Genomic DNA, 22,424 nt, shown 5'->3' with positions numbered 1-22,424 from the left:
ACTGGCCTTCTCTCTCTTTAATTTGGGAATAGAAAAGGGAGTCCACAATTAATTTTAGATTGTGAGAAGAGAGACAAAGAAGGAGCAGAGAGTTTCTGAGATAACCTAAAATCTTTGTGGCACCCCTTACTAACCCTGATTTGTGCCCCTTCACTGTGGGAGTAGCTCTTGTCATCATTTAAAAAACTTGAACTACATTTTGAGAGACTTATTGGCCTTGCTTCTGCAGGCTCATAACTCCTTTATGTGCTTGCTCTTGGGAGGAAAAAGCAGATAGACGTTTAAAAGCTGGATGTTCCTGCACACCCCTCTCCTGATGCTTCATTCTTTTCCAGGCAGAAAGATGGTGGGACTCTGTCTCTAGCAAAGGGATATTTCCAGATACTGAGGTGTTGTCAGAGACAGCTGGTCAGGGAGGTTAGGAGAAGGGGCATCCAGATCCACCCCCTCCAACTGGCTGCTGCTTTCCTGGCAGGGCTGCACTGGGACACCTCACTTCCTTCCCACTTCCCCTTCCTCCTCCCATTCGCTGTCTCTTTGCACACCCCTAATATGGCCTTTCATAGTAAGAGGTCAATATGTTTTCACACTTGGGAAATCTCATTCAAGAATTTTTGTCAATGGACAAGTCATAAGAAGCCCTTCCATTTTAGGGCTCGTTGACGTCACCAAGAGGCGATAAATATCTGTTGATATAATTGGATGTGAGATTCAGTGTTGAGATAGCAAAATTCTGCCCCTCGTTCCTTGGCAGGGCCCTATGATTTATGCAGGAGCAGAGGCAGCACGCAATCGAGCTGTCAAGAGAGCGTCAGCTTATTAGGCAAATGCTGCGTGGTTTTTGAAGAGGGTCGACACTATAAAATCCCACTCCAGGCTCTGGAGTGAAGAAACTCGGAGACCAAGTCCGTTGAGAGACTGAGGGGAAAGAGAGGAGAGAAAGAAAAAGAGAGTGGGAACAGTAAAGAGAAAGGAAGACAACCTCCAGAGAAAGCCCCCGGAGACGTCCCTCTGCAGAGAGGCGGCAGCACCCGGCTCACCTGCGAAGCGCCTGGGAAGGTAGGGAGCGCCTGGACGGAAAACGCCACCAACTTAGCGTTGCCTGAGCTGCCGCGATGTGCGCCGCGGAGCCGGCTGCCCCTGCCTGTGTACCTGTGTATGCATGTGTGTGTGCGTATGTGTGTGTGTGTATGCATGTGTGTATGCGTGTGTGTGTGTATGCGCACGTGCGTGCGTGTGTGCGCGCGTGTTCGCGGACTGTTCCTTAAGATTACAATAGTAGCTGGGATGTGGCAAAAGCAAACTTAGACGGCTGCTCTTCGTTACCCGTGCTGCCAGTTGCTCCTTGCTGGCTGTGTAAAGGAGCTCCCCCACCCCTTCTATCCTAATCCCCGAGATAAGGCAGCAAGGGCAGGAGTGGAGAGGGAGGACCAGGAGGCAGTAGTTCTCAATTTGGAAGAAAATGCTGAAATATCCGGAAGGGAGGTAGCGCGGGTGGGATCTTAAATCTGTGGCTCTTCTCTAGGATCGGAAAAATTAGTTTTGAGGATCGTTAGGAAGACGACGCAGGGACCGTCCCTTCAGAGTCTAGAAAGAAGGGTCACTCCTGGCCGGTGAGCGCGTGAGCTTAGGTGCGGAGCCCTGCAGGCGCCCCCTTTCCCCACTCCCCAGGCGCTTCAGCACCGCGGACAGCGCCCACACGACCCACTGAGGCCAGATCCCAGCACGTCTAAGGTAGTCCCGTAGGAAGACCCTGTGTGCACCTCCCAGCTGAGCGAACTCTAACCAACTCTTTCTTTCTCTCTTACCCTCTCTCATTCCGCCCTCCGCCCACCTCTGTGCCGCAGCGAGTGCCCCTAACATGCGGCTGCCGCTGCTCGTGTCCGCGGGCGTCCTGCTGGTGGCTCTCCTGCCCTGCCCGCCATGCAGGGCGCTCCTGAATCGCGGGCCGGTCCCGGGAGCTCGGCAGGCGCCGCAGTACCCTCAGCCCTTGGATTTCTTACAGCCGCCGCCGCAGTCCGAGCAGCCCCAGCAGCCCCAGCAGCCGCAGACTCGGCCGGTCCTGCTCCGCATGGGAGAGGAGTACTTCCTCCGCCTGGGGAACCTCGACAAGAGCCCGGCCGCTCCCCTTTCGCCCGCCTCCTCGCTCCTCGCCGGCGGCAGCGGCAGCCGCCCTTCGCCGGAACAGGCGACCGCCAACTTTTTCCGCGTGTTGCTGCAGCAGCTGCTGCTGCCTCGGCGCTCGCTCGACAGCCCCGCGGCTCTCGCGGAGCGCGGCGCTGAGAATGCCCTCGGCCGCCACCAGGAGGCACCGGAGAGAGAAAGGCGGTCCGAGGAGCCTCCCATCTCCCTGGATCTCACCTTCCACCTCCTCCGGGAAGTCTTGGAAATGGCCAGGGCCGAGCAGTTAGCGCAGCAAGCTCATAGCAACAGGAAACTCATGGAGATTATTGGGAAATAAAACGGTGCGTTTGGCCAAAAAGAATCTGCATTTAGCACAAAAAAATAAAAAAAAAATACAGTATTCTGTACCATAGCGCTGCTCTTATGCCATTTGTTTATTTTTATATAGCTTGAAACATAGAGGGAGAGAGGGAGAGAGCCTATACCCCTTACTTAGCATGCACAAAGTGTATTCACGTGCAGCAGCAACACAATGTTATTCGTTTTGTCTACGTTTAGTTTCCGTTTCCAGGTGTTTATAGTGGTGTTTTAAAGAGAATGTAGACCTGTGAGAAAACGTTTTGTTCGAAAAAGCAGACAGAAGTCACCCAATTGTTTTTGTTGTGGTCTTAGTCAAAGAGAATGCCATTCTCTTGGGTGGGTAAGACTAAATCTGTAAGCTCTTTGAAACAACTTTCTCTTGTAAACGTTTCAGTAATAAAACATCTTTCCAGTCCTTGGTCAGTTTGGTTGTGTAAGAGAATGTTGAATATTTATATTTTTAATAAAAGTTGCAAAGGTAACCATGACTTTATTTTTTCTCTTCAGTGCTCATACACTGGAAATACTCTCTTAGCTTCCTCCAAATTGTCTTCAGCACCAGAAAAGAAAAACAAAACTTCCTGCATTATATTTTTCCACTAAAAATGCAAACGTATGTCAGTGGCTTACACAGACCCTGCAATCACGTTGGGCTCATCTCTGTGCCATGGACTACTTCTCTGAGGTTGAGTTAATAATTCAGGAAGTTGCTCCCAGCAGCTCTAAAACATGGTAATTCTAAAAGGGAAGATCATTTTATAATGGAAATAACATTTAGCCCTGATCAATTAAAAGATGTGAAATAATTGGAGATAGTGGGGAAAAGATGAAAGGAAGAGAGACGTGTCAAGGTAGAAATTCCTCCAAATTATATGGCCAAAATGCTGCATTCTTTTTCTATGAGAAAGACTCACTCTGTCAAACTACTACTGTGGTACCATAAAACTATTTTTTCTGAACTATTTTCCAATGACTACGTCTAATAAGAGAAACTTAATAGCATCTCCACTTAAGACGACTAAATTTAGTCATTATAAAATGTCACATAGGAAAAATTTTCTTATGAAGAACATTTTGACTTTAATAATTACACAGATATCCTCCACATTTATGCCTATGTCAACCCTAATCACGTTTATTCTTAGGAACAGGAACTACCTTTGTTCATTTCTAAAACTGAACAGCACATTTAATTAGTTTTACAGTGCATTTGCCTTTGGTAGTTTATTTATAGCTTTAAACAATTCAATCAAATGTTTAATACTTCAAAATTAATTTGTCTGTATGAAGATGCATCTTATCCTGGGACCCTTGAAATAAACTTAACTAATGGATGAATAAGATAATACAGAACATTGAATAAATCATTATAAGACGAAGCTTTTAAAAACATCATTTATTTAAGAGTTCATATAGAGTAAAGTTACACTTATGTTCTGAAGGAGGCATTATGGTGGGACAAATATTAACAAAGCATGATTTAAATATATATATATTTAATGTGTGATATGTTTGTATATATATTAAAACACATGCAATTGTTCTACAATTTACCAGATTGGTGCCACAGTGAATACAAGAGAAAGTAGACAGCTTTTGCTGGAAGATTCAACTAAAGTGCCTAATATGTGAAAATCTAAAACTAATATTAGAAAAATGTCACAAGAGATGCCCAGGCCTTCAGCTTTCTGGACCATGAAAGTGTCACCAAATTCAAAGAACATTTCTGAATGTACATCCAGTGACATCTGTTATGCAAAAGAGGAAAACTTTGTGAAACATTTCATAGCTTTGGTCAATGATTTACTTTTTGTCCATGTATTGATAAATCAGTCACTTCTGAGTTGACACTGATTTTCACTGACCACCTGCACTGTTAAAGAGTAAAGGAAATGAGAGCTACTATAATATAATAACAAAAAGTCAGTGCCTATGAGAGACAAGAGCATAGTGACCACTTTTTTCACCATTTGCCACTTGTTACTGACATACACATGTACCACACCTACACACCCTTCACAACGTTTTCCACACAATAAAAGATTTGTATAAGATCAAGTTTATTATTTCCAGTGCTTTCTGCAACTATTTTCTCAAAATATTCTTTCCCCCCAAGATGTTAGATAAGTCATCTGGAATTACAGTTTGGGGTTATTTTTGCAGAAATCCTGTTCAGAGGTCCCTTTCATCATCTGCGTAATATGAATTTCACTTGGGCTTCCTGCTGCCCACATGCATCTCAGCCAGGCAGACAGAGGGGCAGCAGTTGGAATGAATATCATTCATTTAGGGAGTTCAACCAGGAAAAGGAGAAGATATGGCGAGCTGGCTCAGAATCAGCTCCACTGCCACTCGCTGGAGCTGCAGCCTGTCCCTGGAGGGGAGGAGCCTCAAATCCAATCTGCAATGGAAGAAAATGGGAATCAGAGAAAAAAGAGGTTTGTTCTTTTTGGATTGGTCCAGTTACTTTTCTACTGAGGAGAAAGTATAATAATAATAACAATTATTATTATAATAACAATATTATTATATGGCATGTAATTATTAGAAATAGAAAGCAAGCTCAGATTATTTTGGCTACAGCCAAGAGTCATGAAAATAATTCACACTCATGATACAAAAAGAAGGAACAGTAATGCATGCAGTGGAGAGAAGTTCTTGGGAAAAAGGAGTTCAGGCTATTCTAGTTTTTTTTTTTTTAAGTCCACTTGTACATGATTTATTCAGATGAAAGTCTCATTGAAACTGCTAGGAATTGGGTTTAGAAAGGGTTGCAGAATTTTAAAAAATTCCAAATTTAAATGGCACTGCTGTGCCACATGACATTGTGGGACATATTAATATAATCCCTCCACTGCTGAAGAAGTTTCTACCATGCATATACATATATATTTTCTTACTATAATTTTTACAAAACTACAGGCTTAATTTTGGGCAAATCATGATGGGATTTTTTTTCCATAGGTAATAAAATCTAATAACCATATCTATATTAAATCAAATCCAATATAAGCATGTCTAAAGAAATAATTATCTTTTGTAGACACCTGAGATAGACAGGTTGCAATTCTGAATTCATTGATTAATCTAATGTCATAAGCAAAATTTACTTATGTTGTTTTGCCTTTAAAAATCACAACTTAATGGAATGAGGGACAATCATGAAGAAGTCTTGCTGAGATGCAATTTGATTTTATGAGCTCAAACTCTTTACATTTCAAGGTACCATGACAAACACCGTTCTTCCTAGGAGAACTATGGATAAATAAGCAAACATGTTCCAACGACATCACTGGTAAAACTATCCCACCAGATTAGAATGCCACTGATTTCAAAGCAATGAGGTAGCCACATGCATTCAGCTCAGAAGCCCTGGATGATTTTATGAAGCTGCGATACGAATGGATAATACCTGGCGCAAGCAAAGCAGAACTTTGGTTAAGTACGTTGTTTTACTGCCACTCAAAATAGTCTTGAGAGCAAAATGAGTTATTGGCCTGCACTTTACCAGATTTTACCCTAAACATATGTTTGGGGATGATGTTTCAAGAGCAATAAAATTATCCTAAGTCTTTATGGCTTTGGGATAATCCTTTGTACTGCCACGTTGCTTCCTGATAGAAAGTTAAAAAGGGCCATGAAATCATATTAGCCACAGTAGAATAAAACTGAAATATGTAGTTTTCTATGAAGGAATAGTGGAAACATCAAGTAAAATTGGGCTTTTTGAAAAAGAATGTTACTAGATTCTGTTGGTAATGTGTCAGATACCTCAATGTCCTTGAAAGTGAAGTAAAATAAACATTATCCTGACAGAATCCTGCACCTATTTTTACACGTCAAACTCCTCCCTTGCCCACCATAGTCCTCTTACTCTGGCTGATAAAAAAACAAAAAACAAACCCTTAAGTGTCATGTATGGTTTATGCAAAAAACAACAACAACAAAAAACCCCGAAAGCCCAAATGACCTGGGCATATATGAAAAGACTTATTTCTAACCATTCAATTTGAGTGAATAGCGAATTCCGCCTGGATGAACAGACCATAAGGTCCATTTTGTGGCCTCGTTTTCTTGAAGGCAGTTTCTAATCTAAAGGGAACTTCCATGGCAGCTGTTCTGACATAGCTGAAGGGTGACACAAGTTGGGTAATGTGTTTTCTGCAGAAGGCATAATCTTTGGGAAACTGCTGGTAGCGAACAAGCCCCTGGGAATGCTTTTGGAATGTGTATAAATTTTTGTGCTTTCCTGTACTAGAGATTGACATCTATCTTCCATTTAAAATGTTTTAGTTGTTAACCCACTATTGCCTTCATATTTGGGATTACATAGTTTGGGTTGGCTTCTCTTACACCTCCATGTTTCCAGGAAATTATTAAGTTTTCCTCCAAACAATATGGACCAATGCTATCTTTCAGAAAAGAAAAGCCAGTACCAGAGTGGGGGATTATCCAATAGCAGAGGTTATCCTGAGTATCTTTAGATAATTGCACCATCTCCTTGGTCTTGTTTATATCCACTGAGGACCCAACAACCAGCTCAGCAAAGAAAGTTCTGTACAAAGAGGCTTAGCCTAGTTTTGAATCCCACACCAACTACTTATTAGCTGTATGACTTGGACAAGTTAGTTAACTCTCTGAGCCTTAGTTTTCTCTTCTGTAAAATAGAGATAAGAACCTAACTTACAAGGTTGTTGTAAGGACTGAATAAAGTAATACACATAAAGCACTTTACACATGCCTCACTTATATTATGTTGGTCCTTCCTTCCTTCCTTCTTTCCTTCCTTCCTTCCCCTCTTCCCCCTCTCCTTTCTTTCAACAGTGAAGAGGCTCCTCTGCCATGCAGAATCACCTGGGTACTGTTTATGACAAACCATATACAATAGCACCGACCCCCAGTAAGAAAAGACAACAGTATTTGCAATCTCATTTTTCCAGAATTGGGCATTTTTTCTATGATTTAATCCCTTCAGTGTGCTGTAATCACAGGCATCAATGACACTGTCCAGTGTATCTCCAACAGGCCCAACTTCATACATGGCTACTTCATAAAGGAAGAATGAGTTAAAGATCTAAAACTCTTTTCTGTAAGCACAGCCCATCAAATCAAAAGCAGATCTTTTTCCTACAGCCTTCCCGAGATGAAGTTGTATATATGTGTTCCTTAAAATAGTTTCCTAAATGCTGTCTCTCCTTTATCACAGGAAGTGCTATTTCTTGGGAATAGTGATGTTCTATGAAGCAGAACAAGGGACAGAGAATTACAAGCACTGATCTCCTCTACCTGCTTGGGAGCTTGTCCTGCATTCCAGTTTGGTCTGATATGTATAAAAAGGAAAACAACAGATTGTTAGTTCCATATTACAGTCACATGTTTTTTAATGACAGGGATACCTTCTAATAAATGCATCCTTAGATACTAAGCAGACATAAAAAAGAACAAGATCATGTCTTTTGCAGAGACATGGATGGAGTGGGAGGCCATTATCCTTAGCAAACTAACACAGAAACGGAAAACCAAATACCACGTTCTCACTTATCAGTGGGAGCTAAATGATGAGAACACATAGAGGGGAAAAACACACACTGGGGCCTTTCGGAGGGTGGAGGGTGGGAGGAGGGAGAGGATCAGGAAAAACAACTAAGTGCTAGGCTTACTACCTGGGTGATGAAATAATCTGTACAACAAACCCCCATGACACAAGTTTACCTATGTAACAAACCTGTACCCCTGAACTTAAAGTGTTTTTAAAAAAGAAATGCATCCTTAGGTGATTTTGTTGTTACGTAAACATTATAGAATGTACTTACACGAACCTTAGTTTGGGTTAGGCAAACACTGCCCGTAACGTGGAACTGTCCTGTACACAGAGACAGATGTCCACAAGGCTCTGTCACAATGCATGCTCATTAACACCCATCAACAAGAAATGATTTTAGATTTAGGTTGCTTCTACCTCTTGGCTATTGTGAATAATGTTGCTTGAACAGGAGTGTGCAAATATCTGTGTGAGGCCCTGCTTTCAATTCTTCTGAGTATATACTCAGAAATGGAATTGCAGGATTTTATGGTAACTCTGTTAAATTTTTTGAGGAACCTCTGTACTGTTTTCTATAGCAGCTGCTATGGACCATTTTACATTCTCCCAGCAGTGCATAAGGGTTCCAATTTTACCACATCCTCACTCCTAATTGCTTAATGTTTGCAATGTATTTTTTTTTTAATGTGAATTTGTTGCAAACAAAAAAGAAGGACCTGGCACAGATACTTGCCATGTTCACAGAAACATTATTCACAGTAGCCAAGAGGTAGAAACAACCCAAGTGTCCATCCGTGGAGAAGTGGATAAACAAAATATCATGCGTACATACATTGTCAAGAATCAATGGAATACAATGGAACACTGTTCAGCCTTAAAAAGGAGAAAAATTCTGGCACATGCTACAACATGGATGAACCTTGAGGACCTTATGCTAGGTGAAATAAGCCAGACACAAAGGGACAAATATTATATGATTCCACTTACATGACGTATCTAGATAGTCAAATTCATAGACAGAAACTAGGATGATGGTTACCAGGGGCTGGGGAAGGGTGAAATGAGGAGTTTTTGTTTAATGTGTATAGTGCTTCTGTTTTGCAAGATGAAAAAGTTCTAGCAATTGGTTGCACAATAGTGTGAATATACTTAACACTACTGAACTGGACACTTAGAATGTGTAATGGGAGTATACACATTATATACTCCCATTTTCTGTTATACTGTTTATACTAACTTTTTTTTCTGTTACCTGGCCTGCTTTTTCATTCATGTTACCTTCTTGGCTCCTAAAGAAACAGAAATTTATTGCTCTTAACAGACACTATAGACACTTAGAATGTGTAATGGGAGTGGTTAAGATGGTAAACTTATGTTCTACATTCTTCACTAGAATTAAAAATTAAAAAAAAATTCAGGCAACATCACATTAAAATCTGGATTTGCAGGTTCTTTGGACAAAGCAAAAATGAACAACCCAGAACTTGCATGGAGAGCTAAGCAGTGTTGTGCCTTGGATTGGGAATGCTCCCTCCCTTCTGCCCATCTCGGTCAGGGTCACAGTGCCCAACACTTCCTTTGCTGCTGCAAGGCTGGTTTCAGTTGCCATTTATCTTTGTGCTTACACAGTTGCTATGCTCAGAGTAAAAAGGAAAGCAAGCAATGTCTTGTATTTATGCTTCTATTAACATTTTTCTGTTACCTGGCTTGTTTTTTCATTCATGTTACCTTCTTGGCTCCTAAAGGCACACAATCTTACTGCTCTTAACAGAAGGTTAATTTTTAGTATGAAGGTGTCAAAGAAAAGAAAGTAAAATGCTCAGTGGAGATTTGGCTTGATTTTTATGTTAAATGTGATGAGTGATTTTTTTTAAAGCTAAAGTGTGTCTCATGGCAAGAATCTTGACAGTGAAAGCATGAAACTGCCTTTAAAATTCATTTGAGTGCAGATTAGTCCCCAGGATCTTAGCATAGGGAATATAACTGGATGCAGATTGGTGGATATGTGCTTGTTTGGGCTTGGGGGGTCAATGCCAGTAGCCCCCTTTACCTAAATGCATCTCACCCCACCTCTTCTACCTAATGAAACTAAACAAATGCTTTGCTGGCATTCACTCTGGCACAAGTTTGGGTAGCCACGTTTGGAGGGGAGGGGCATTATTTTTTTTTTTAGCTGCCCCAAAGTAGAAGAGTGAGCTCATTTTAATCAGTGACCAGTGCCTTTGAGTCTCTAAGTTTCCCAGGGCCTCCATGACATGCCAGCATCAACCCTTGCCCAAATGGTCATTCTCTACATCATCCATGACTCTGATCCACTAATGCTTACTGGTCTTGTGTTCCATTCCTTAAGGCTCAGTCAAGCGATAGCAGTCAAGCTGAGAAGATGCATTGCAACGAAGACATTAATGGATAATGATGGCCTCATGTATGCTCCTGCCAGATAATACTTTACCTAGAAATATTCATGTCTTATCCTGAGGGATGACTGATGCCAGGCCATTGAGGAGATATTGGGGGCCTTGAAGAAATTTACGCCCAGGCCCCCACAGCTGGGCTGCCATTTCCTCAATCTCTGAGTACTGCAGGGAATGCCAGTCAGAAATTCACCCTGACATAGGATCTGGTTACCAATGCACGTTAAATGCCTGTCTTTCTGGGTCAATTTAAAGAAACCTTTGCCCATCTATCATGAAATGCCATTGCCTTAAAGAAATGTGGACAGGAGGGGTACGGCTAGACTTAAGGCTGCTGAGTGGACAACCACCCAGTATCCATCTTGCACCTGCTAGGCTGGGTCAGAGAACCAAAGCCAGATGCTGGAAGCAGGTGTGAGTAGGAATGCTGAGACCAAGTTTAGAATGTTTATTCAGAAAGACCAAGCCCAAGCATTGGCCTGCTCCCCTACTTAGCATTCCTGAACCTCAGGCTCTTGGATAGTTTAGGTGTTACAGATTCCTAACTGGGAAGGAGAGTACAGCCAAGAACCCAGGCCAGTCACCCATGGTGAGAAGTAACTGAGGCACTATCTCTGACTCACAGCCAAGGGTTGAAGCTTTAGAAACTCTGTTAGGCAGCTCTGCCATCATGAGTGTCTCTTTCACAGGAATGCAGACATTTCTGCTTGGGACAGAGCAATCAAGGTATGTTAGGAATGAAATGTGGAGCTGTGAAAATACAGCACAGCTAGAGGAAGCAGAAAATAGGAACCCCCAAAAAGAGCCTGGAAGGAAAACACTCACTAAAATGCATTTTCTGGCCAGGCATGATGGCTCATGCCTGTAATTCCAGTGCTTTGGCAAGCTGAGGCAGGAGAATTGCTTGAGGTCAGGAGTTTGAGGCCAGCCTGGGCAATATGGCATGACCCCACCCCTACAAAAAACTTCTAAAAAATTGCTGGATGTGGTGGCACGTGCCTGTAGTCCTAGCTACTCAGGAGGCTGGGTGGGAGAATCATTTGAACTCAGGAGTTCAAGGTTGTAATGAGCTATGATCACACCACTGCATTCTAGCCTGGATGTCAGAGCGAGATCCTTTTTCTAAAAAAAAGAAAAGCATTTTTTCTTGGGAGGATTCACAGCCATACAAACTAAGTGATTAAGGGTGTGTGTGGAGTGAACTGACTAGGGGGCTTTGTTGCCATCAGCTGCCTCCTCCTTGCTAAGAGAAAATCAGAAATGAGAATAATTTCCTGAGGCCCATCAAACAAGCAGGAATTAAACTCACTTCTTCCTGACGTGGAGGAGGATGCTGTGGTGTGTACTGTTTGGTTTGTGTTAAGTGTGTTGTCCAGGAATTGATGGGATCAGGGTGGAGAGGACAGGTTATGGAAGTTGATATCACAGTCTGGCAAAAACTTGCAGCCAGCCTTCTTCTCAGATATGGAGCTGACAATTTTGTGTCATGTAGAGAGTGTGTATGTATTCCTGCTCTTCCTGAAAAGAGAACTGGATTGTGAAGAATTAGGTCATTAATTCTTCACAGACAGGGGTTTCTTACATTGCGTTAGGCAAACAGACCCAACAGGTTGTCCTTAAGAACCATGGGAGGTCGATAGTATTATTATCAGTTATAGATGAGAAAGTTCAGACTCAAGAAGTTTGAGGACCTTGCTCAAAGTAACTCTAGGATAAAGTGCCAAGAGTTGTTCATAGAGACCAGAAGTCCAAAGGGAAAGAGGGCAGCTGGTGTTGTTGCACACCTGAGACTTGGGACGGGGTCAGCCTCTCCACTGAAGGCAGACAGAGAGGCAGGTTGGTTGACAGCATGGGATGCAACTGAAGGATCGGCTCGCCCTCATTTGCAGTGGACAGCTACATCCCTGCCAGCAGTGGAGGCCTAGAAACGACCCATCTGTGCTTGTGAGGCTGTGCCAATCTATCCAGAGTGGTGAGTCAAAGCAGAACAGCCCCTGGTCACACTGATTTTTGCCTCAGTCCCATGAACCTAAGTGAAGTGGGGATTCATCCACTTTTCTTAGATGCTGCTTGGCTTCCATTACACTGCATGCCCCACTTGGTGGAGGACGAGAGATCAAAAGGCAACAAGCTCCCAGCTACTCTGTGATCCTAAGCAAGTCATGCCTCCTCTAGAATCCTCATTTTCCTCCACTATAAAATGGAGAAGTTTAACAGTTCCTACTCTAGTGGGCTGTTGTGAGGTTTAAACGAGAGAATCCTTATGAAAGACTTTGTAGATGATAAAGCAATGGGCACACATTTGTTACAGCCACTGCCACGTGCCATTGTTTTTTCAGATGCATTAACACCTTGGTGGACTAACTCTTCACTTCGTGGAGTGTAGTGGAAGAAAAGATGTACCATGGAAATCACTGAGATACACAAATAAACACAGAAAAAACCCCACAGGATGTATAACACTAACAAAAGTCTTAGGTTAAATCAGAATAATAAACAATTTGAAAACACAGGAAGCTTAGCTCAGCTAGCTGTGTCATAACAGCTCCCCAAGAGAGCTCTCCCAGAGCTGTGTTCACAGAATTGTAGAGTTGTAGGCACAGGTTGCCAGGGGAAATGAATGAATTCATTACCCTACTCACACACAATTTACATTATATTTTCCTCTTTAAAATGGATACATCCATTTTAGCTTCTTATTAAAGTGACATTTACTTAGGATGCCATTTGATCCTGAGAAATGTAGTCTACGATTTTAGTATTGACTTTTTTTTTTGTCCTTCTGGTAAAACACCCAAACTGACAGTTAATAGGAGATATAGTGACAGATATTGGGGGCCTTGAGGAGATTGAGGAGATGGCAGCCCAGCTGTGGAGTCCTGGATGTAAATTTCCTTAAGGCCCCCAATATCTGGCACTTTCTCAGCAGGAAAAAAAAAGCCCAGAAAAACAATATTGCAGTTGTAGGGTACAAATGAAAAAGCATTAATAATGTTAATATAAAGGTCTCATTCAAACTTACTTCTTAAAAAAATCTTACCCTCTCCTACAATTTTTTTTCCTAGGTAAGAATGTCTGCATCTCACTACCATAGCTTCTTATAATTTCCAGGATTATTAGGCCCCGGACAATGTTTTGGAGTAAATATAGGCCAGTCCTGAGGACTGATCAGTTTTTCTCTATTGTTATCAAGTTGAAATTCCAGCACAGTCAGGGCGCTTGGCATATCAGCAATTTGTAAGCTTGAATCTCCTAATTTGTAAAACACGTAGCAATTGCTCTCAGTAGGGATCTCTGTTTGAAAATAATTTGACACCCTGAATCCTTCAATTAAATTTAGAGAACAGAGTTAAATTTTCATTCACTTCCGTTTGTTTTGGAAAATTAAATAGATCATTTCAAAGAACCTGAGACCTATAGTCACACTCATGGGAAATCATGTTCTTAGCCTCTGGTTTTTTTTTTAATGCTTTGTAATATCTTGTGAAATTAATCTTCCTCAGAAAAGCAGCTTCCTGGCCCTCTAGCCTCCTGCGTCTCTCACCTCTCAGTCTCTAGTGGCAGCTGGAGTGGATATTTGCACTTGAAATCAGAATGTATAGCTTGGTCTCAAAAATCATTTGCATAAAAGTGCTTTTATCTTTTTGCATGCTATACCCAGTAGAGATGTGGGGCTCACAAAGGTTACTCCTCCTTGGAACTTTGGCCCATTGTCCATCCTGGCTTAGGAAAATATGAATATTTTCAAGGGCACTGAACCTTGAGTGATGAGAAAGGCTCAGGTCTGGGGACACATGTATTGGTTTCTGAAAGCCTGGGAAATAAACCCTGGGCTTCAAGAGGGAAAAGAGTCTTTGCTACCCCCTTCCTCCCTCACCCGCTACCAGTCTTTTAAACCATTTAAACCATAAGTCCCCTCCTTCCTTCCTTCCTTCCTTCCTCTCTTCCTTCCTTCCTTCCTCCCTCCCATTTTTCCTTTCCCTTCCATTTTCCTTTCCTCCCTGCCTTTTTTTCTGTAATGTAAGATTTTTTATTTTCCTCTGGGATCACCTTTATAATCTTACAAAACAACTATTGCAGAGCCTGGGTTGGAGACTAAGAGGACCGCAGGCTGGTTTTCATTGGCGACATTTTCTCCACTGCATCTGCCTATAGTAGGCCATTGGCCTTGCCCTCTGCATGTCTGCTATTTGAGAGTGAAGAGCCATAAGGTGTGAGGAACCCACTTTGTTCCTGAGGCTGTCTCTGAGATAATGACATGTCAGATAGAAAGAAACTGGGGACACTTGGGAAAGGGGAAGGGACTATTTGCACCTTTTTGTTGATACTTGGGCTGGGAACCATTGGACTTTCTCAGCCAAGAGGACAAGCCAGTGCTGGAAGTCACTGGTCCATGACAGGTGGCCTCTGCAGTTTTGTGGAAACTGGTTTAGACAGAACAAGGGATGAACTAGGGCACAGGTATGTCATGAAAATGTACAAGAGATATTAGCTTCTAAAGCAAGTGATATCAAAACTAAAAATAGAGCCCCACAGAACAGTGACAACTAATTATCAGACTGTGAGGTTCAGCTTAGACACTTAAAGGTATCAGGCACCTCAACTGCACCAGTCTTTGTTGTGCTTGGCCGTGCTTGTAGCTGAAGGAGGAAGGGGACGCAGGCTTGTTGGATTCAGGCAGTGAAGCCTTCCCCATGGCCTGCCATGTGGAATAACGCCTTAATGACTGTCAGCATAGTTCCCCTCCAGGTGCCCCACCCCTATCTTTTTAAAGTTACCTTGGAAGATGTCGTATGTGAATGAGGACCCTCTCTCTACCCATTTCAGCATGCAGACACAAAAAGAGGGAGGTAGACAAGTTTTGCTTTAAAAAAAAACACTTATCTTGGAATCAATTCTTCAAGAAAATAAACAATGCTAAATGTGAATGTACCTAAACAGTTTCCAAATACATGAGGCAAAAACTGATACTGTAAGAATAGACAAATCCACAATTCTAGTCAAAGATCTCAAAATTCCTCTCTCAGAAACTGATGAAACAGGTAAACTGAAAATCCGTATGGACATAGTAGACTTAAACAACACTATCAACCAACTGCCTTAATTGACAGGTACAGAACACCATGCCCAACAACAACAGAAAACACTTGTGTTTTCCCATGCATTTGGAACATTCACCAAGGTTGATCACATTCTGAGACATAAAACAAATCTTAATAAACTTAAAAAGATTGGAAACATATAAAGAATATTCTGGTCTTTCTCCACAACAGAATTAAACTGCAAGTCAAAAAGAAAGATATCTGAAAATCTTCAAATATCTGGAAATGAAATGCCACTCATCTAAATAACCCATGGGTCAAAGAAGAAACTACAAAGTAAGCTAGAAAATGTTTTAAATTAAATAAAAATGAAAATACAACATATCAAAACTTGTGGGATGCAGCAATAGCAGTGATGAGAAGTAACTTTATAGCATTGAAAGCTTATATCAGAAAGCAAGAAAAATCTTATGTCAATAATCAGAGCTTTAACCCTAACAAACAGAAAGAGAAGAGAAAATTAAACCCAAAGTAAGCACAATGAAGAAAATCATTAAGAGCAGAAATGAATAGAATAGAAAAACTGACCAAAAAATGGAGAACACCAACAAAGCCAAAAGCTGGGTTTTTTTAAAAGATAAATAATCAAAACATTGTGGAAACTAGACTGAATTTGGAGACTACATTGACTTATTTGGAGGCTTCTATTAAAGCTATAATAATCAAGACAGTGTGGTATTGGGGGAGGGACAAACATATATATCAGTGGCACAAAATACAAGTCCAGAAATAGACTCACACATATATGGTCAATTGAATTTCTACAAAAGAATTAAGGTAATTCACTGAGGAAAAGGATAGCTTTTTAACAAATAGTGCTGGAATAAATGAATATCTATATCAAAAAGCAAATAACAAACTTTGATCCTTACCTCATCTACACAAAAATTAACAAAATGATCTTAGACCTAATTTAAGAGCTAAAACTATAAAAATTCTAGAAGAAAACATTGGAGAAAATCTTTGTAATTTTGAGGTAAGCAAAGTTTTCTTAAATGGGACATAAAAAGCACAAACTATAAAGAAAACAAAATTGGGCTTCATCAAAACTAAAAATGTTTACTCCTCAAAATATTCTAAGAAATGAATAACAAGCAGCGAGATTGAAATCGTAATAAAAACATGGCCAACAAAAAAAGTCTAGGACCAGATGGATTCATAGCTGAATTCTATCAGACATTCAGAGAAGAATTGGTACCAATCCTATTGACACTACTCCAAAAGAGAGAGAAAAAGGGAATCCTCCTTAAATCATTCTATGAAGTCAGTATTACCCTAATACCAAAACCAGGGGAGGACATTACAAAAAAAGAAAACTACAGTCCAATATCCCTGATGAACATAGATGCAAAAATCCTCAACAAAATACTAGCAAACTGAATCCAACAGCATATTAAAAATTTAGTTCACCATGATCAAGTGGGTTTCATACCAGGAATGCAAGGATGGTTTAATATACATAAGCCAATAAATGTGATATGCCACATAAACAGAATTAAAAACAAAAATCACATGATCATCTCAATAGATGCAGAAAAAGCATTTGACAAAATCCAGCATCCCTTTATGATTAAAACCCTCAGCAAAATTAGCATAGAAGGGACATACCTTAAGGTAATAAAAAACCATTTACAACAAACCCACAGCCAACAAAATACTGAACAGGGAGAAGTTGAAAGCATTCCCCCTGAGAACAAGAACAAGACAAGGATGCCCACTTTCACCATTTCTATTCAACATAGTACTGGAAATCCTAGCCAGAGCAATCAGACAAGAGAAGGAATAAAGGCATCCAAATCGGTAAAGAGGAAGTCAAACTATTGCTTTTTGCTGATGATAGGATCGCATACCTACAAAATCCTAATGATTCATCCAAAAAGCTCTAGAACTGGTAAATGAATTCAGCAAAGTTTCAGGATACAAAATCAACATACACAAATCAGTAGCTCCGCTATACACCAGCAGCAACCAAGCTATTCTTGATCAAATCAAGAACTCAAACCCCTTTCATAATACTTGCAAAAAAAAAAAACAAAAAACCTTAGGAATATATCTAACCAAGGACATGAATGACCTCTACCAGGAAAACTACAAAACACTGTGGAAAGAAATCGTAGATGATACAAACAAATGGAAACACATCCCATGCTCATGGATGGGTAGAATCAATGACCGTACTGCCAAAAGCAATCTAAAAATTCAATGCAATTCCCATCAAAATACACCATCATTCTTCACAGAACTAGAAAAAAGAATCCAAAATTCATATAGAACCAAAAAAGAGCCCTCATAAGCCAAAGAAAGACTAAGCAAAAAGAACAAATCAGTAGGCCTCACATTACCCAACTTCAAACTATCCTAGAAGGCCGTAATTACCAAAACAGCATGGTACTGGTATAAAAATAGGCACATAGACCAATGGAACAGAATAGAGAACCTGGAAATAAAGCCAAATACTTACAGCCAACTCATCTTTGACAAAACAAACAAAAACATAAAGTGGGGAAAGGACACCATATTTAACAAATGGTGCTGGGATAATTGGCAAGCCACATGTAGTAGAATGAAACTTGATCCTCATATTGCACCTTATACAAAAATCAACTCAAGATGGATCTTAAATCCGTCTTAAATCTAAGACCTGAAACCATAAAAATTCTAGACAATAGCATCAGAAAAACCCTTCTAGACATTGGCTTAGGAAAAGACTTCATGACCAAGAATCCAAAAGCAAATATAACAAAAACAAAGACAAATAGATGGGACTTAATTAAACTAAAAAGCTTCTGCACAGCAAAATAAATATCAGCAGAGTTAACAGACAACCCACAGAGTGGAAGAAAATCTGCACAATCTATACACCTAACAAAGGACGAATATCCAGAATCTACAAGGAATTCAAACAAATCAGCAAGAAAAAAAAACAAACAAACAATCCCTCAAAAAGTGGGCAAAGGACATGAACAGACAATTCTCAAAAGAAGATATACAAATGGCCAACAAGCATACAGAAAAATGCTCAACCTCACTAATTATCAGGGAAATGCAAATCAAAGCCACAATGAGACACCACCTCACTCCTGCAAGAATGGCCATAATCAAAATATTAAAAAAAAAAAGTTGGTGGGGATGAGGTGAAAAGGGAACAATTTACTCTGTTGGTGGGAATGTAAACTAGTACAACCACTATGGAAAACAGTTTGGAGATTCCTTAAAGAACTAAAAGTAGATCTACAATTTGATCCAGCAATACCACTACTGGGTATCTACCCAGAGGAAAATAAGTCATTATACAAAAAAGATACTTGCACATGCATGTTTATAGCAGCACAATTCACAATTGAAAAATTATGAAACCAGCCCAAATGCCCATCAGTCAATGAGTGGCTAAAGAAAATGTGATATATATATATATATATATACACACACACACACACACACACCCCCCATGGAATATTTCTCAGCCATAAAAAGGAATGAAGTAATGGCATTTGCAACAACCTGGATGGAATTGGAGACTATTATTCTAAGTGAAGTAACTCAGGAATGGAAAACCAAACATTGTATGTTCTCACTTATATGTGGGAGCTAAGCTATAAGGATGCAAAGGCATAAGAATAATACATGGGACTTTGCGGACTTGGGAGAAAGAGTAGGGGTTGGGGAGGGATAGAAGACTACACACTGGGTACACTGTACACTGCTTGGGTGCACCAAAATCTCAGAAATCACCACTAAAAAACTTATTCATGTAATCAAACACCACCTGTTCCCCAAAAACCTACTGAAATAAAAAAATTAAAAATTAAAAGAAATGAAAGGGAAAGCCACAGACTGGGAGAAATTATTTGCAAAACATCTACCTGATAAGGAAGTTTTATCCAGAACACATAAAGAACTTCTCTCTAAGAAGATAAACAACTGAACAAAAAGTTGGGCAAAAGATGTGTACATTTACTTCACCAAAGAAAATATAAAGATGACCAATAAGCACAAGAAAAGGTGCTAACCATTAGTCTTTGTCAAAATGCAAATTAAAACCATAAAGAGATACCATGCATAATCATCCACCCAGAATAGCTGAAATATGAAAGATTGACACAATACCATGAACTGGTAGAACGTAGAGTAGGTAGAGCTCTCTTACCTTGCTGGTGGAAACAGAAAAAGTTGAATAACCACTACGGAAAACAGTTTGACAGTTTCTTATGAAGTTAACCACAAACTTACCATACAATCCAGCAATTCCACTCCTTCATTTACTCAAGAGAGATGAAAACATGTATTCACACAAAGACCTATATGTGAGTGTTCACAGCAGCTTTACTTATTATAGCCAAAGCTGCTAAGAACACAAACATCCATCAAGTGATGAATAGATAAATAACTAGTGGCATACCCACACAATAGAATACCACTTGGGAATAAAAAGAACTGAGATACTATACATGCCACAAAATAAACAAATCTCAGAAGCATTATGCTAAGTGAAAAAAAGCCAGTTATAAAAGCATACAATACTGTATGTTTTCATTCACAGGACAGTTTGGAACTGGCAGAACTATAATGACAATCAAACACATCAGTGGTTGCCAGAGGCAGGGATGCGGGGAAGGGATTTAATGGTAAAGACACATGAGGGAACTTTCTGGGGTGATGAAAATATTCTACATTTTAACTGTGGTGGTAGCTATACAATGCTACACATTTGTCCAAACTCACTGAACTGTACACTTAAAACGGGTAAATTTTAGTGTATGTATATCTCAATAAAGTTGATTTAAAAAATCACATCTTTCATTTCTTCATCCATTGACTGTTCTGTGTCTGCCTCTGCTGTGTACATCCTGTCTTTGCTCTACTGAGCAGTGAGGTTTGTAAGTAACTTTAGGCAACTTCAGAGTGGAGTCATCATGGATGTGGAGTTCATGGAATCTGAAGGAGGTAATAGCAGCTGTGTAAACATTCAGCTAAATGAGTGCCTAGTGAGAAATCTGGAAAATGGTTTGGGAAATTGGGATTTATGTAAGAGCTTCAACTCAAGAAATGTACTTTGAGAAATGCAATGGACTCTCTAACTCACTGAGAATCTGTTGTAATTATTGTCACACATAATGACTTGTGTCAGGCCTAAGTCCATAACCCTCCCAATGAAAATACCTGAAACAAATTATAAAATTCCTAGTGCTAGATTTTTCACTGCCCAGTGTGAAAATAAATGAATCTACTTGTTGAGTAGTCTCTTTATTTTCCTGATGAGAAAACTGAGGCTCAAAGAATTTAAATGCCCAGAGTCAGACACTGAAGCAGCTCCAGGACCAGATCTGAAGTCCTTTCTTCTAACTTTTGGATCCTTCCACAGTCTTGAGCTTTGGCAAAATTTCTACCCAATTTGTTTGTCTATTTTTCAGGCTTGAAGAATAGAATGTGAAAAATGGATATCTTTGAAACAACAAATCGCTATGATATAGTAAAGCTTTCAGGGCCTCTTATCACTGCAACTTTGTGTTCTGGTGAAATACTGAGCTGTGGTTCTATATAGAGGGAGAAATCGCAAAGATTTCAATGCCAAAGTCCCTATCTCCAAAGCAATTGGCTCTGGCTGCAGTGTGTGTGCGTGTGTGTGTGTGTGTGTATGTGTGTGTGTGTGGTGGGGAGATCCTCTTACCCTGAGGCAGCTGCTGTGTCCAGCTCAAGTATCAGCCAGAGCAGCTGCTGAGTTAATCCACCAAATAGAGAGACATTTCTCTGGAAACCCCTGTTCCCTGCATAGCTCCCATTAAATGGTGTGGGCAAATTCTTCCAGGTGAGGCCACTAAGATGCACTGGGAAGGGAGGAAGGGGAACTGGGAGGGGGATTTCATTGCTGCTGCTCCCACCTTTATAACAATTTGATTGCCACACATAGCCCCAATAAAATGCCCAACGTCCATGGGGAGTGGGTAGGGGGTGGAAGCAGACTGGAAAAGAAATGGCCATAAGAAGGCATGCCCGAGAGACAAGGCCTCACAGAGACTGCTTCCAAGGCCGCCAACCTGTCTCACAGCATCCTTCTCCCACCTTATTCATGCCTTGTTTTCTGAGGTTGACTAGGGCATGGTGTAATTCCTTCAAAATAAATTTTAAAATTAACATATGAAATAAATCAAAGGTTATTTCTACCAAACTCTCTTTGCATTGACTGAGAATACAGCAGGCCTGGCTCAGAAGGGCAGAAACTGAGAGGATGACTCTGCAGCTTAAGATCAGTTCATAAGTGAGGGCTTTGCACGGTTTTCTGGGAGGACTGGGGTTTGTGGAGGTTTCAAGTGCATCCTGTAGAAGCCCGAGGAAACGGGGGCCTTTGATGAGTTCAAATTCACCACAAGGCTGAATCCAAACCTTGCTTTTTCTTAGAGAATGCCCATGGGGGAGCTACAGCACTCTTCTGATCTAACAAAAAGTAGTGGTCCTGTCCATCACTGGTAGAGGAAGCTGATGTTTGGTTTTTGCCATGACCAGTTTTTTTGCCCGTGTACTTGGGTGAAGAGAGAAGGTATGTGATAAAGTAGAAATTGTTCAGCACCAGAAACCACAGGCAGTAAAATCAAGGGCATGTTTCACTGTGTACATGGATATGAGGAAAGCACCAGGAAATAGAGCATTTGCTTCTAAAAGGTTTGCAGTTCAGCTGTTGTGGGCTGAATGTAGTTTACAGGTCAGCAAGTGAGCCTGAGATGCTTCTGAGTTTTAAAAGCAACATTACTCTGACATGGGACCACCTAGTAAAGAGAGATAAGACCACCACTGAATCAAAGAGAACTCTTAGCACATCGTAAATGTTCAAGGTAAGCCTAGTGATGAAATGTGAAATTCCAGCACTCTAACCTTGAATTGGACAAA

At 40.7% G+C, this 22,424-nt stretch overlaps 2 protein-coding genes across 6 annotated transcripts in view; one reads left to right on the top strand and one right to left on the bottom strand.

The window, feature by feature from the left end:
- The first annotated feature begins 636 nt into the window (after positions 1-636).
- CRH (corticotropin releasing hormone) lies at positions 637-2,966 on the top strand. The gene is made up of 2 exons (XM_002819140.5): positions 637-1,059; positions 1,848-2,966. Exon 2 carries the CDS (start codon positions 1,862-1,864, stop codon positions 2,459-2,461), a length of 600 nt encoding a protein of 199 aa, XP_002819186.3. The 5' UTR covers positions 637-1,059; positions 1,848-1,861; the 3' UTR covers positions 2,462-2,966.
- Positions 2,967-3,865: 899 nt separating this feature from the next.
- Positions 3,866-22,424, bottom strand: part of TRIM55 (tripartite motif containing 55) — a 64,782-nt gene continuing 46,223 nt past the window's right edge. For 4 of the 5 annotated variants that reach the window (XM_054561670.2, XM_054561669.2, XM_054561673.2 and 1 more), the window contains one exon: positions 3,866-4,885. In XM_054561670.2, coding sequence (XP_054417645.2) covers positions 4,763-4,885 — 123 coding nt within the window. In that variant the 3' untranslated portion in view covers positions 3,866-4,762. The remainder of the gene's footprint in view (positions 4,886-22,424) is intronic. The other variant, XM_024251646.3, reaches the window with a different exon arrangement.

Source organism: Pongo abelii, chromosome 7 (assembly GCF_028885655.2).
Source record: "Pongo abelii isolate AG06213 chromosome 7, NHGRI_mPonAbe1-v2.0_pri, whole genome shotgun sequence".
In the NCBI taxonomy this organism is placed as follows: domain Eukaryota; kingdom Metazoa; phylum Chordata; class Mammalia; order Primates; family Hominidae; genus Pongo; species Pongo abelii.
Note: the sequence above shows the minus strand (reverse complement) of the source record. Positions and strands in the feature narration are given on the sequence as shown.

Coding starts and splice junctions, on each gene's coding strand:
- CRH (XM_002819140.5), top strand. CDS start 1,862: ATGCGGCTGCCGCTGCTCGTGTCCGCGGGCGTCCTGCTGGTGGCTCTC.